General features: G+C 33.9%; 1 protein-coding gene across 1 annotated transcript; it reads right to left on the reverse strand.

Annotated features, from left to right (window-relative positions):
- Positions 1-1,148: 1,148 nt before the first annotated feature.
- Positions 1,149-12,992, reverse strand: LOC147071678 (retinol dehydrogenase 12-like). Its single transcript, XM_085946365.1, has 5 exons — positions 12,593-12,992; positions 8,970-9,205; positions 4,958-5,191; positions 4,735-4,807; positions 1,149-4,023 (listed from the first exon to the last, which is right to left on the reverse strand). Exons 1-5 carry the CDS (start codon positions 12,881-12,883, stop codon positions 3,856-3,858), a joined length of 1,002 nt encoding a protein of 333 aa, XP_085802491.1. The 5' UTR covers positions 12,884-12,992; the 3' UTR covers positions 1,149-3,855.
- Positions 12,993-16,410: the final 3,418 nt, after the last annotated feature.

Below are 16,410 nucleotides of genomic sequence, written 5' to 3' on the forward strand. Positions count from 1 at the left end.
ACGGCGCCTCCATGAATCCCTATCACCCGCCAGTCTTCTTGCATCATTCCATGTCATACCATCATCCCGTAGCTCCGCCGTATACACTCGATAGATAGTATTTAGCGGCCTTCTAGGACACCGGAATCCGGTTGGCTTGAAGAACAAGCAAGCAAGATTGAGGTTCTTTTCTGGCGTCTACAGCACATGGCCGAGCCAGGTCCAACGTCGCCTCTTCACACTCAGCGTGATGAGAGACTGCTTGGTGCCTTCTCTTCAGAATACATCAATACTTTCAAAATATTATTCATTGCATCACTTCGACTGGTTTGTCCCTCTCATAATGATAATAAAATGGTTAAAAATACGTAATTTTAGAGAACTGTGAACCTTGAAAAGTGAAACACGAATGCCAAAACTTAGGCGGCGTCAGGGCTCAAAATGGACCGGAGCGCCGTTCCTTTTCGTGAAATCGGTAAAGTTATTGCTGCGTCTCGTGGAAAAAATAATTTGACCATCTGAGCTAGAAAGGCCATATAACAAAAATCTAACAAACTTATTTTTATGAAATACACAATATAACATTTTTTGATAACTATGTTAATATCTTCAGAAAATTTCCGAGCGCTCCGGTTCGTAAACTTTTCCATTTCGAGCGCTTGGCGGCGTGGACACTTGAAAGCGGAAATCACGTGTAGTGGCGATAGAAGGGGTACCTAGTTCATATTTTTGCCTCGTAGTCATGATATGATGGTCGATCTATAGTTTCCTCACTTTAGTTTTTGTATTTAATGGAAATCACGCTTCCTAAGTTACTTGTTAAAGACATGTTTTCAAAAATGGAACTGTGCTCACTAATTCCAGTCGTCAACAATGTTGAAGTCTGATCATCCGAATCTTGAATAGACAGGCTTACTTCCTAACAAATGATTTCAATAGCCGGTATTGCGGTATGTTGTATAATATAATCTTTTGACGTGCTGACTCGGACTACGGTCTCTGCCTTATGCCTTATGTCTTCATTACTTTATAATGATTCCTTAAGTTAACCCTAAAAAAAAGGGCATCATTTGTTTATAAAATCACAATGCATCATTTATTATAATGTAATAGTGTTATTAGATATTTTGTAAAGTAGGTAGGTTCTAACCTGTATTGAAAAAAAAAACAGTGTTATTAATGATTTATTTTAACAAATTAAAAGTGAAACAACACTATATACCTAATTAATTATAATATAAACACACTCAGTCAGGATAACCTTATTGGAAAAACATGCTACATTCACTCAATTATTGTGATACACACATAATTTTAAGATTATTCTATTGACCACAAGATGTCACTAATTTAAAAAATTAATAAAGGTTACAATAATTTAATTAATAATATATTAGCAATCGTTTCAAATGTGCAGTAAATACTTAGGCCATCACAGTGGATAAATATAAAACAGAAATAAAAATAATACTTAACAAAATAAATTAATATGCTATGGGTAACTTGAGATTCTGAAAATCAAGCAAAATTCTAGAAAAATAGACAATCTTTTTATAAACTTACAGTGTTTGTTTTTTGTCACATACTACGATCAAAATACACAACTTCGTTATAATAGTTATGAATAATAAGTGAAGGGATACATATTAATCAAAGAATCTGTCAAAATAACTAAGGGCTTGAACAGACAGAGAGCGGGTCAGGCGTTCAGAGTTCAGTGTTCTTTGTAGTGTGTGGACCGGCGCGGTCTGACTGCCTGCTGTGTGCACAGTTTTGATGAAGTCCATACACTACAAAGAATGCTGAACTCTGAACGCGGAACGCAGAACGCCTGACCGCTCTCTGTCTGTTACAGCCCTAAAAGCCCCAAAATTTTGACATGTGTCCTGAACTTGAATATCCATGTATGTATATAAGCATGTCATCATCATCATCATCGTGCATCATATAAATTACAAATACAAAGGATGCTCCAAAAAAATATTTGATGTTTGTTTTTTCCCCACGGAATTAAATGAAGCAAAAAAGGTCTTCTCCGTCGGGGAGATGGAGGGTACTTTTGTGGGTTGTGTGGTTTTTTCCCCACTCACAGATCGTGACAGTTGCGAGTAGTTAGTCTGGGAGAGTGTACTTAACGCCTGTTGGACTTTTATTTCACACAAAATGACAGAATGACTCGAGCAGCGGTATTGCACACAATTTTGAATAACAATTGGTGACACCCAAGAGGAAACCATTCCGAAAATTCAGCAGGATTTTTGGTAACAATATCATGAGCATCACACAAATTAATGAGTATTGAACAGAATGTGTGCAAAAATGTCAAAGTGATTTTGACCACTGCGGGGTAGCGCATCATGAGTAAGCACCGCAAGGCCAGAACATTACCAAAAAGTACTACCTGGAGGTCGTCCATCTTCGTAATGCTATGCATTGCAAGAGATGTAATCTGTAAGCAGCACAAATTTGATACCTGCTAATTCATCACATCTGATTCAGACTTTAATAACACGACTACTGTGGTTCGTCAGGCTCTCCGCTTTTCCAACATTGTTCTTTGAAATTTTTGCTTATTTTCTAAGAATTGAGCCACGAAATGTTTCCAACAATGGCAGAACCGTAAAAGAAGTGTGTGCAATTAATTCTAAGGAGATTATTTTGAAGGGGATTAGGGTTTCAGATCTCCACATGAATAATTGTATTTCTCCCAGTCAAAAGTTGATACTTAACAAGACACGTTTGTATACAGTAAATATAATAAAAATAAAGAATTATGTATAGTCAAGAAGTAAAGCAATAAACTTTCACATAAAAATTGTATACAAATGATAATACTTAGAAAATACAAGGGTTGTCCAAGAATTAAAGACCTTTATTCATTTTCAGCGACACGGATGTTATTTCTCAAAATATGACAGCAGTGGTGTAGAGCGCAGCTTTCCCTCCAGAATGGGTGGTGAGCCGGCTCGGTAGCTGCTTCAGTGTGACCGTTGCGTCCATATGAGATGAACGCTCCGCTGTCGAATCCCGTCGCCTATGAGGTGCGTTTAATCATTCGCTTTCTCAACCGGGAGGGAGTCTACCATATTGAAATCCATCGCCGTCTCATATCGATTTATGGTAATATGATGAACCAGCAGAATCTCAGGAAGTGGTGTACTGAGTTTTCGAGTGGTAGAATGGGTGTTCATGTTGAGGGGAGAGGAAGGAGGTCCTCAATTGGAGACGTTTTGTTAAAGAAAATTAATGATAAAGTTTGTCAAGATCGCCGTCTCACAGTCTGTGAGCTCGCAATTTTGATCCCAGGCGTCAATAAGTCTACCATACAAACGACTTAGAACCTCCGAAAGGCTATCCAAAACAAGCGACGAGGAAAGCTGACCAAGGGTGTGTGTTTGCTGCACGATAACGCTCGGCACCACACAGCCAATATCACCGCTCTTTTCGACTCATTAAAATGTGATGTCCTCCGTCATCCTGTGCATAGCCTCGACCTGGCGCCGAGTCAATACCATCTTTTTCTTCACCTGAACCAACATTTGGCCGGAAAACGCTTCGAGACCGACGAGGACATGGAGGAAGAGGTGGGAACATTTTTGAGGACGGCAGCGCCGGAGTTCTACGACAAGGGAATCAAGGAACTAGTGCCACGGCTCACCAAGTGCATCGGTCGTAACGGGGACCACGTCGAAAAATAGTGGGGATATACTGTACCTACCTAAATGTCGTATGCTTTTAAAGATAATTAAAATTTTCCTGATTTTTTAAATAATAAAGGTCTTTAACTCTTGGACAACCCTCGTACTTCTAGATTGCAAGATATTTTAATGTACAATAATCACAACGTATACCTAGAGGTAATAAATAAATTATGCATCACGCAACTTGGCCATTGACCAAATTTTCACTAACAGTCCACAGTTTGTCTTCAATAGCTTTGTCATAACTGATTGTCAAATCGCTGGCCTTACAATTCCTGTAGTACATTCCTGATTTGCCTTGAAGGGACGCTTCTGTGGCGCAGTGTAGCGTTGTTTGAGCACCCTGAAAAAGTGAAAAAGTGATTCAACAAACATAATATTTCAGTTATCTTCTTCTATTGTGCCCATTCGATTCTAGTTATTTTCTATAAATCTTACTTTATAATATTTTTTACAAGAGCTCTATTTGGTATAATACATAGGTAAAATGTGATATGTTGAATGTTTATCTTATGATCGTTCAAAATATGGGTTTATAACCTGAAATATCTCAAAAATAACTCAAACATTGCATCTTTATACCCATCATAATGGGGTCTACAATGTAAATACCAATTTAATTAATCAAATTTATTTTACATATAATGAACATAACAAATTATAAATTCAAAGCGTTCACGACATGACATAAAATAAGTGTTTTTTAAACAACATAGAACAATTTTTAAAATAAAAATACAGAGAATGTGAGTTAATAATACAATAAGAAATAAAATAAAATAACAAAAATAAAAGTAAAAGTAGAAGGAAGCACACAGAGTGAACTATTGATAGACCCTATCTTAAAAACTTATAAAACAACGTCCACCTAAATTCACCCTCACGTAGGTGGAATATATCAATATCCGAAGTGATTTCATTAAACATGGTTAGACTAAACGCTGAGAAGAATGAAGACAACAAGGAAAGGATCCAGCAGTGGATTGAGAGTGGCTGAGATAACGATTATCAATAATTGAGGAAATTGAAAGGACATTATTCAAAATATATTTACTTGCTCTGCAGACCTCGCCAAAAAAAATGCAATTGGCAACATGGCAATGTAGTGATACCAACGCAGCCAATACCTGGAAATATAAATATTTTTTTTTTTAAAGAATTTAAAGAAGACATTTAAAGAATTTATGTGCATTCTCATCGTATTTACAAGGAAAAAAATCATCATTATTGTAGTTTAAGCAATGAACAATGGATGCCGATTTAGAATGATGACTCACCGAAATATATTAGTTAAGGTAAATCCAGGGCAAAGGACAAACACATCAATGCCTTTCCCCTTGGTTCTTTCAGCCAGTCCTTTTGCAAAATAGATGTTCATCAATTTGGAATTGTTGTAAGGCTGACTTTTTGGAGTCTTTCCTTGTTTGATGTCTTCAATTTTCTTCGTCATATTTAAGTCCTCAAAGTCTATTTCACCCATCGTGTGAAATAATGACGATACAATCACGACTCTAAAAATTTAAAAGAAAATTGACAATGAACTTAAAATAATTTATAATATTAAGTGGGGAAGAAACGAGTTTTCAAAAATTGAACGAACTATCCGGCAAGGTTGTACGCTAAGAAAAATCTTTACTCATTGAATTGTTGCCATATCCATCAAGCGTCTCCATCCTGTTCCATAAATGGCATAACTACGTGATATAAGAGCCCACAATGCAGGGGGTCCATTTTTAAGGGGGATCCTTGTACCAACAGAGGCACCTAGCGGGAAAATATGAAGCTTGCAATTTGAGATATTTTTTTGATAATTTACAATTTCGACTGTTTTAATTAATAAATATGTATCTGAAAACATTAAAAAGATTTTTTTTTTTTTAAGTCAAAGATAAACTATATAGAATGTTTATTATTACAATTTAGTTTATTAAGATTTCAATTTTCGACCGTTTAGATTTTTGACTCTAATCGTTTTAATATTTTTTATATTCATTTTAAAAAACATCGATTTTTATAAAAATTTAAATGTGTATAACCTGAATTTTTTTTTATATCAAATTTTATTTTAGGTATGGTCCCAATATTGAAGCTTCATTTGATATAAGTAAAAAGGATTTCAAGTTATACACATTTATATTTTTATAAAAATCGGTGTTTTTTAAAATAAATATTAAAACGATGAATTATTCAAAAATCTAAACGGTCAAAAATTGAAAACTTAATAAACGAAATTTTAATAATAAATATGACCATAAATATAATGTAATAATAACGTTATTCGTGACATAAATATGTAACAAATTCACATTTTTTTTACAATTGTAAGTTTATCTTTGACTTTGAAAATCGTTTTAATGTTTTCGGATACATATTTATTAATTAATAAAGTTGAAATTGTAAATTATCAAAAAAATGTCTCAAATTGCAAGCTTCGTATTTTTCCGCTAGGTGCCTCTGCTAGCATGCCTCTCCCCCTTAACTATAGCATAGCTACATATTATTTACATAATTGTTACAATAAAAAAATCGTAGGTATATAATATATCAACCTATCAATCCCATTACAGATTATCGAAACATGTACTGAATGTGAAGAAATATATTATTATGTTTCCTTCGTAATTGTTTTAAAATATGAATCATCTACGCCAAACAGAGCATGTTTAGAAATTCAAAAAATTCTTGGAATGTTAGCCGAAAACTGACCCCAAATAACCACTAAAAGAAATTTATTCAAGATTCTACTACTCCACCATATTTGAATCTAAGAGGATCAATATGGGCTCCCACACAGTGGAGATTGTAGTAACAAATGTTGTTTCTATGAGAAATGGATGTTAGCCACATGCTCAGCCTATTAGGTCCGTACCCTGTGCCCAAACACACTTTAAAAACAAGATGTTAATTTGCCACACGTTACCGCTAGGACACGGTGCGTTCAAAAAAAATTTATTATGTTGATCAGTTTGTAGAGGACGTGCCATAGTGATTATTTTGTGATCAGACTGGTGATTATTTTAATTGAGGTATGTCAAAGCTATAATCACTTACTCTGCAAGTATACAACACGCTAATAAGCGACCTTGGTGATCTCACGGAACCATCCATGAATTGGGTAGATACTTTTATAAAACGTAAAATGATTTTTAACACCCAATATGGTCATTGTGGAATAAATGAACAATATGTAAAAACAAGACCATATCTTTTATTCCAAGATTTACATTCACTTAAATTCAAAATACAGTCGAACTTGGTTATTACGATCACGGAAATAGCGAGATCTCGGATGTAATGAGGAAACATTCGTTGACATTTTAGTTTATGATTTTTTCCATACATTTATTCACTTATATAACGAGCTACTTCTCGGCTATACTGAGCAAAACTGTTAATGTGTATATCGTTTAAAAACAACATTTTCGACCCTAAGCAATAAAATTTGACCGGGCAGTTAAGTGTCTAAGTACCTAATTGGTGTTTTCGCCGACAACATTGAAAAAGTAGCCACGTATATGATTGTAATTGCATGTAAAAAATCCAAGCTTTGTGAAATCAGTAGGTACCTACCAGCGCCGGCGGCTCAACACTTCATTACAATAAACAACTTCTTTTGTAGTTTATGAATGCCATGCTTGTTTCGGGGATTTTTACGATGGTTTTCAGATTTTTTATGTTCTATGCTTAAATAGAACGTGGCGCAAACAGTAATGCTTATAACGAGCAAATTCAGTCGGTCCCATCTTCCTCGTAATAACCAAGTTCGGCTGTATTGTGTTTTTCGTATTGCTATTAAAAATACAATACTTCCATTAGTAAAGTTTTTATTGCGGGACGTTTTATAATGAAAATACGTTTATCATAAATTGGTTGTAAGCTGAAGTATTGACAAAAAAATACTCAGTGGGGCGTTTTTATGTCCGAGTACGGCCCATTTGCGGTAAAGTGTACCTAATTTCATTATGATACCACTTTGGTCCACAAAATGAGCACACACTGACATTTGTGGGAGTCAAATATCTTTGGTAGTGATATAATATTAAAACTATCCAATATTTTTTTTATTTATTTAAAGGTGAAGCTGATAATTTTGTTTGCAAGGGCGTTCAGAATTTGAATTGCACCCAGTGTCCTCTCACTCGCTGTATGATACGGTATTTTTTTAATGTAGTAAAATTGGTACCAGTTTACCTTTGTGGTAACCAGGTTGAGCGACCCGACAAGCACAACAGCTTAGACCAACTCGGATAGGTTTTACCTTTCGGTACACGTTCAAGGACATTCCCAGAGGATATAGGTATAGGTCGATCCACAAGACAAAACTGGGAGAGTGCGTCAAGAGAGCCACCATGACCAGTCACAAATTGATTCACAGTTCAGAGTCATAACGATTATATCCAAAACGTTTGGAAAAATCAAAAGATAAATGATTTTATTGACAGGTAAGTAGGTGGTTGTCTACCAAAGAGGTTTATTACGATTTTTTCAGTATAATTGGATGTCAACCTTGCACTATTAGTGTCCATGCACTGAAAACAAGCATAAATTGAAAAAGTAATACATGAATTTGTCCAGTGACGTCCCTAGACAAAATGCCGCCCCATTTTTTAATACAGTATTTTTTATCATACTTTCATGACTCCAATATCTAAGAAATGTGTTGTATGGATACATTACTAACAAAATATATACCACTAAAACACACAAAATTAAATTTATAAATATTTTTCCGCAAATGTGGGGATTTTTTTGACGTTGGTAATACAATGGCTTCAGAAGGACAACTTCTGTGAGCACTAATTAATAAGTCAGACTGTAATTATACGAAAACATGCACGTGTCGTTTATGCTCACCAAGGACGAAGAAAGGCAACGGAAGTAAACTAGACATCGCGAACCCGACAGTCCTGTTAAACTGTTTCCAACCAGTGAGCTGATTTTTTTTTAATGGAAAGATATTTTCGTTATTACTAAGTTTAGGTAGCTGTTTCTATATATACCAGATGATTCTCCTCGATTTGCCGCCCTTCGAGTAACTGCCGCCCCCAAGCGACACTCAATCTGCCTACCCCCACGGGACGTCACTGAATTTGTCAGATAGATGTTTTTAACCCGGAAACTACAGCTTCAGAATCGGATATTTTACGATTCATCTTTCGCAGAGATACATAATTTATTAATTATTAACAGAGTACAGTAAACTGTTATACAGCCCTCTAAAACAGAAAAGATAATAATATGAAATGTCACATGAAGAAAATAAACTTTTTAATATAGGTAGATAGATACCTGCTAGGAGCTGCCTTTTCAAGTCGGTCGAGTAACAAATTAGTCAGTAGAAAATGACCCAAATGATTGACGCCAAAGTTGATTTCGAAGCCGTCTTTTGTTTTGATGTCTTTTGATAGTGGAACAGCTACTCCCGCATTGTTGATGAGCACATCAATCTTATCGAAACCAACCTTAACCACCTCCACAAACGATTTGATGGAGTCCAAAGACGATAAGTCTAAATACATACTCAACTGAAACATAATTTATATTGTGTTCTGAAAGTTATACATAAGTGTGCAGTTCGCCGTATATATTTTTGCCGTGAGCTTTTTTACCGGTAACAGATGGTAGTGCATTAAAACCAAATGGCGCTTTTTTAATTTTTACTTTTGTTTCTTTATTAAATACCACAACAGGCCGTGAATCCCAATTACAGTGGCAAAACTACTAGACTTGAGGAATTCACATTTTGGATTAGGCCAGTGGTAGCCAAACCATGGCGCATTGCATCTTTGCGCTTATGTATTCAACACCAGAGTGCTCTCAGTTCAAGTCATGCAGCCTTCTTACTCATCAGTTCGTCCCATTTTTTTGATGTGAACAACCATTTTCATCCATGAAATTAATAAAATCCGAAACAATGTCACGATTAACTGATTCAAATTTGAAGAATTCTCTGCTGCTCTCAGAAACAAATTTAACACCAAACATTGAAAGACTAGCGAAATTCAAACGCTCAAAAGCTCTCAGTGCTCCATCCCGCTCATAGCTCTCTTTCTCTCTCTCTCTCTCTCTCTCTCTCTCTCTCTCTCTCTCTCTCATCACATCCAACAACTGAGGTCCAAAGTTATCTTCACCAAACGAGACTCTCCCGCAGCTGTAGCACCATCAGCGGGGTCCACGACAGCGATCACCCTGTCGTCCAAGATATCATTTCTGACTATTGTAGATTGGTGCTCCAATAAACGTGTAGTTTTAGAACTGGCATAAATTAATTTAATTGCGTGATTGAGTTATTCCTTTTCCTCCCCTAAGCGAAACAGATCCTACCCCTATCCCTATTTTCCAACCCAACCGTGAACGTAAGAAGGTAGAAAAGGTGCTTGAGTTGTATGGCGCATCTGAACTCGTCTGTGAAAAAAATTGACGCATGGTATGCAAAAGGTTGGCCACCCCTGTATTAGGCAATGACCATTGAGATTAGGTATATAAATATATTGCAACCTCCCCAGGTGAATGGCCAGCGCATTACGCACTGAACTACGAGGGTCGTATTCATGACGAATTTCTTATGAGGTAGTTAGTACATATTTTACAAAAACATTTGGTGTTTATTTTAGATGCGCCACTTCGTGGACTTGTATAAGATATCTTTATTGGTTTTTAATACAAATTATGTACCTTACGGTGAAATGCTCCGCGAATTACGTGTTTTGGTGTCAATTCGATACTGCCATTAGTTACCTGTACAAAAGCTCACGGCAAAAATTTATACTATGAACTTAAGACATAAAATTTACATATGTATCTAACTAATGTATATACATATTAGAATACGAGAAGTTAAGCATGCCAATTTAAAGGTTTTCGTGAAACATTTAACCATTGAGTAATTATTATTGAATGTTTTCGTGAGTATTTGTATCACTTTGACATGCAATTATATTATTACTGTATTTACAATAACACAAATAAAGAGAATGTAGGCTAAATTAAAACTAGACAACAGTAGAAAGAAATAACATCAACGGTGTAATGTGATTTAACTGAGTTGCTGAGAACTGAACAAATGCAACAAATAACCAAGATGAAGATTTATTTAAGTAAGTAGGTACTTAACTGGAGAAATCTAGCGAAAGAATGCGCAACATGCAATTTAATACATTTTTTATTTTTATTTATTTCATAATTTACGTTTTAGTTTATTTTTTAAATAATTAATAGGTTCTTACATACCAACGTACGTTTTCTAATTATACACTTTGTTCTATAAAATCGATGTATTTCAAATTAAATTAAATAATTTCAAACTAAATATGAATTTATTTTTAAAAATCCAGTATGTTCGACACAACTTACTAAACTACATTTTAATGATAAAACAATATTAAAACAAACGGAAATTTTATAATAACAGTCTTTTAAATTGTAAATGTGTATTTCAACCTAAAAGAAAATTGTTTCCTTTTACTTACGATTCATACGTATTGGTTATTTAAAACACTAAAATGTAAATTATGAGGAAAATGTGTAAAAATTTATATTTCGTATTAAGTATAGGTAATCACTAAATGTCCTATACGTTTACTTAAATATCGACTTTAGAAAGGAAAAAGGGCGTAACCATCAGTTTAAAAAAAGGTTTTATTGCATAATAACTTTGTAGACAAGTAAATACACGTTGTGTCCAGAGGATGTAAGCTACAAATACCGATTTATTATCTAAAGAAATTAACAATTAAAAAATAATAAGAAGGAAGTGACATGTGAAAAACGACTTAACCATCACTTTTGTTGTTTTTGTTTTTAAATTAACTCAATAATTAATATCAAATGAGGGATAAAAACCATTATTAAGTATCGTGCATTTTAATTTGATGTCTATTTTGTATTTTAACTTTGACCGAAAACCATAACAAAAAAATTTTTGCGCCTCCTGTAAAATTTGATTTGTATGGATTACGTCCTTTTTCCTTTCCACAGTCGATATGTAATTGTAAAAATTTCAACATTCTGTAATAAAAATCATGTTTTTAAATTTAATGATTTATTATTATTATTACTATGTCAGATGAAAACATTCAAATTATATAAGTTGCTATGAAAATAATAAAAACATAATATATTATTATTGTTGTACACCTTATCCGTGGAAAATAATTTTTAGAGTAAAATCTTATAACTTTTATAAAAGCCGTAGAATTTATGTGAGTCTTTTGCCGCATATAAATAGGTATGTGTTGATATGAAAACTGACTCTAACCAAAGATGTTGCACCTGTATAGATTATAGAAGAATGTTTTCTTCGACATCTTTGCTTCTAACTCATTTTTAATTGAAGAATGTTATTAACTGTTACCTAGTCGTTTACTCTGAGCGCCTCAATCATTCGACTTGGATGTCGACACTCGACAACGTTGATTTCATTATTATGTAGGAATACAGCTAAGTACCTACTAACTGACGGTTTTCGAATTTTATACAAAATAAATATTATGTATTTTCAGTATTACGAAGAATTTGATTACCAAAATTAATTACCAAAATAATGACATTAAACAAAATCACGTGAGATTTAAATGAGAATCAAATTGGCCAAGTTGTTATTCAAGGATAGTGTGTAGGTACCTTATATAGCTTGTCCACAACAAATTAACAATGCCAACATAGGTAGTTATATTTTTTGAAGGTCGCATAAATCCATTCAAATCTGCATGTTAATAAAATTACACTCTTCAATGTTATTCGCCGTGTTGCATAGTAATTTAAAATCACTGTGGCTGACGATAGAACAATTACAATTTTGAAAGTCATGACACGACATCAAAATCACAAATATTTTATATTATTAGGTACTAGTCTAGAATAAAATATTCAGTTTATTTAGAAAATAAACTACATAAAACTTTCAAACTTACCATTTCACCGCCCGTCTTTTGTTTTTTTCTAATATTGTCAATGGCATTTGTGGCGCTGTCCATATCACGACAAGCGAAAATAACCCTTGCGCCCCTTTTCACAAGCGCTTTCGCAGTTTCGAATCCGATTCCGGAATTCGCACCAGTCAAAAGGAATGTTTTCCCTCTCAAACTGTGTGTACTATTACAATAACCCCATTTTCTCTGTTGATATATTCTATATGCTGTTAAAAATGTAACGATCGCAACAATTGGAACTATAACGTATGTCGCTGTCAGATCTCTCTCCATTTTTGTTGACGCGTAAACCAACAGACAGCTTCATCCACCGCGTCTCAACACAAACAAATTGCAAGAAGAGAATTCAAAACAAAAATTGATTTCACGTTTCACGGGCAAAGTAGCGCATCTACTAGTGGCGTGCCGAAAACATATCGTAACTGTTAACATTATCTAGAATTAGATTCTACTATATTATACTACGTAAGTATACTTCCATGGTATTGATATTCGTTATCAATACTCGATAAAAACAGAGTCCAAAATGAACCGGGGTAGCGTAGCCGATTCGTAAAATCCTCCAGAATAGCGCTCCGTCTCGGCAGGAAATTTTAAATTGCGTTCTGGTTTAAAGAAAATAATTCAATTCATTTTATGTCTTTCCTAAAACATTGATGCATCCCCCTTATCCTGTTGCCCAGGTACCTGTACCGGCCACTCCAACATCCTCGTTGACAGAGAAGCCCCCCCGAGTACCTATAGCTTTATATTTATAGTTGTTTATGTTTAAATATTAGTGTTATAATATTATTATAGTAATTCATAATATTACTATAATGAGTATTACGTCATATACACAGTAAATTCCTCATCCATCAGTAACTTGGTAAATCTGGTAAGGTATTTTGCTTTCATCTTCCAAAGACAGTGACATGTAATATATAAATCTTGTTTTTACCAAATCTTGTTATCTCCACTCTGGTTTCCACCCAAATTGTCCACTAGATTAATTCTTTAGACATTTTTTTAATTAATCTTTTCTTCGTCTGCAAAGTAGAGTCATATGGCGCAAAGCAGGTCACGTACTGCTAGAGACTGATTATAATGGAACGAATAAAAATAATACAGCTTTTGAGAGTAGGTTTCGTAGAATCAAACTTGTTCACCCGATGTGCAGACAAAATATTTGTATGTTAGAAAATAAAGGTTTGTATTGCATTTTTGTTTGAGACTAAAATGGAAAGAAGCCAACAATTTAACAGAGTAATATATTATTATCTCAATACGATTTTCCGAGGATTTTCTTCCGTGAAAAAACATGTTGCATCTAAAACAAAATCTTTTGAGTAAACCTTTATCACAACGATCGCAACCCTGTAGATTAGATAGTTATTTAATTAATGCATGTTACGGTAAACAATTTCAATAAGCTTGCATTATATTTATTTTATTGTATCAACGACTGCCACAGGCCACAGGATAATGTTTATACGTTTAAAAATGTTATTTAATTTCTACACAATATATAATAAATAACATATACCTTAATAAATGACAAAACAAAACTAACATAATGTAATGATATTTAAAAAATGCCATTTCGAGCACTAGATAAGGATAAAGATGAGCGCTGTGAACACGCAGAAACTGATTAATACAATTTTAATATCATGTTTAATATACGTTGTTAACCTCGATAGTAAATGAGAGGAATCCATAAAGGCATCTAGAAAAAAAAATATATAATATATATACGTTGCTAAATATTAATGGCACAATTTCGTTATAAACATAGACAAGTATCTACTATTGCATAAAAAGTAACAATTTATTAATGTTGAAGCACATCACTAATAAAAGTAGAGCTGTGTTACCACATGCACAACAATAAATATCCACTTCACGATTTTATTGACTGAAGCCTTAATCTCACTAATCTATGTTTACTTTCAGATTTTATATCAATACGACTAATGCATAGTATGTAGTAGATGTAGAGCACATAGTCAAAGGCATAACTTAAGCATAAAAAGAAACCAGAGCCATATTATAGTGAATATCTATCTGTATCACAACGATTTCAACAAATTTGACTTTAAATTTATCAAGTGTTCGTCCTGGAAAAAAAGTTGGTAATCCGGTTGTCACTGATATAAGGGCATTATTATATGAACCAAATGGCACTATACAGTATAAATTAAGATTTTCAGATGTTTGGAGTGTATTGCCTCCAATGACATTAATATGGACGAAGCATCTGGGAATAAAAATGACACTCACTGTTTTGTCGGGTCTGCCGAATGGCATAATCTGTTCTAACGCCATTACAATAAAGGTGATATTGCTATAAATTCCTGATGCTTTTTGTCGGGTCTGCCGAACGGTTTGGTTCAAACGGGTTCGCTCAAATGAACATTGACACTAGAAACACTGTTCTAACGCCATTACAATAAAGGTGATATTGCTATAAATTCCCGATGCGTGATATCGCATAATGGAAATTGCGTGACGTCTACCTATACATGTGCGAATGTCGCTGTGCGTGAATTCACTTGCTAGCTACTGTATTGAGTGCGTTGTCCATTAATAATGTCATTGATTGCCTCACAGAAAGGACAAGGACGTCACACCTAAAAAGTTTGCTGACCTTTCACCTCTACATGCCAGTCGTCTTAAAATCAAACCAAGGAAACATCATGATCTGCAAGAACTGAAGACTGTTTTGTCGAAGGATTTTCACGATTACTACGATAATCTACCACATTAAAAAAAAAATAACATGTTCATTTATTATTTTTTTAAATATACCTACCTATATAAGTAAAATTGTTAATAAGTTTAAACATTACATTTGATATTTTTGTAAACTATATAATGTGTCTTAATTTGCAATTGTCTTAAACAGTACTCGTTTTTATAACTGAAAACCTTCTAAATCCATAAAGGCAAAATACACTTAGTATGAAAACCTCATAAATCCAAAAAAGGCTATTTTTAATAAGTATAATGAAAATTTATTAAAAATAATTACTGAATACAGTTGCTGATTTAAAAAGTAACCAAATGGAATTTTGAAATTTCGAAATTCCATTTAAAACCAAAATTAGACAGTTTTTATTGTCTCCTGAACAATTAGTTGATTTGGATTTACGAGGTTTACAAGATAGACCGACGATAAATTTCCTAATTGTGACTGAAAATAAAACTTGTTAAGAGTTAGTTTTTGTATTGTTACTAATGTTCACAACAGGTAGCTAGCTCCTTTCAGGCAAGAATTTTATAAATACATTTTTTTTTATATAAATAATCAAGTACAAACCATTCTATTTTGAATTTAATATAGTTAAATAGGTATTCATCGATGTCAAATTTACTCTGCACTAAACATTCGAAATTACTTGTCAACCCTTGCGTCGCCACATTTTTTTGGAAGGGCGTGTTTTTTGAGAAGTTTCTTTTGAAATATACGGTGAAAATCGCATGTTGTTTTTTAGTGTGTTTCGACTCAGAGCATGGACCTAATAGATTGAGCAATTGGCCAACATTCCATGTAAAGCAAAAATCTGTAACGAAACCTATGTGCCAATCAAAAAATAGATAGCTTGAACTATAAATGCCGTGTCCACATTGGCAACAAGTTGCTGGCAACCTCATTAAATTTCACGATAATTATCATAATTTATAAGACCATAAATTATTTTAATCGAAATTTAATGAGGTTGCTAGACACTTGTTGCCAATGTGGTCACCGCGTTAAAGTACTCACTCGGGCAGTAAAAAATGTGACTTCGAATCCCACTTTATGTATGTTTATGGGG

The sequence above is a fragment of the Rhyacophila brunnea genome, unplaced genomic scaffold, assembly GCF_057557595.1.
Source record: "Rhyacophila brunnea isolate RB1 unplaced genomic scaffold, BYU_Rbru_1.0 scaffold_2, whole genome shotgun sequence".
Lineage (NCBI taxonomy): Eukaryota > Metazoa > Arthropoda > Insecta > Trichoptera > Rhyacophilidae > Rhyacophila > Rhyacophila brunnea.

Bases quoted from the DNA above. Each gene is read 5' to 3' on its own strand.
- LOC147071678 (XM_085946365.1), bottom strand. From the start codon at position 12,883: ATGGAGAGAGATCTGACAGCGACATACGTTATAGTTCCAATTGTTGCG. The intron at 4,808-4,957 runs GTGAGTCATCAT...TTATATTTCCAG, and splicing joins ACCTTAACTAATATATTTCG to GTATTGGCTGCGTTGGTATC. The intron at 4,024-4,734 runs GTAAATATATTT...TCACTTTTTCAG, and splicing joins TGGCGAGGTCTGCAGAGCAA to GGTGCTCAAACAACGCTACA.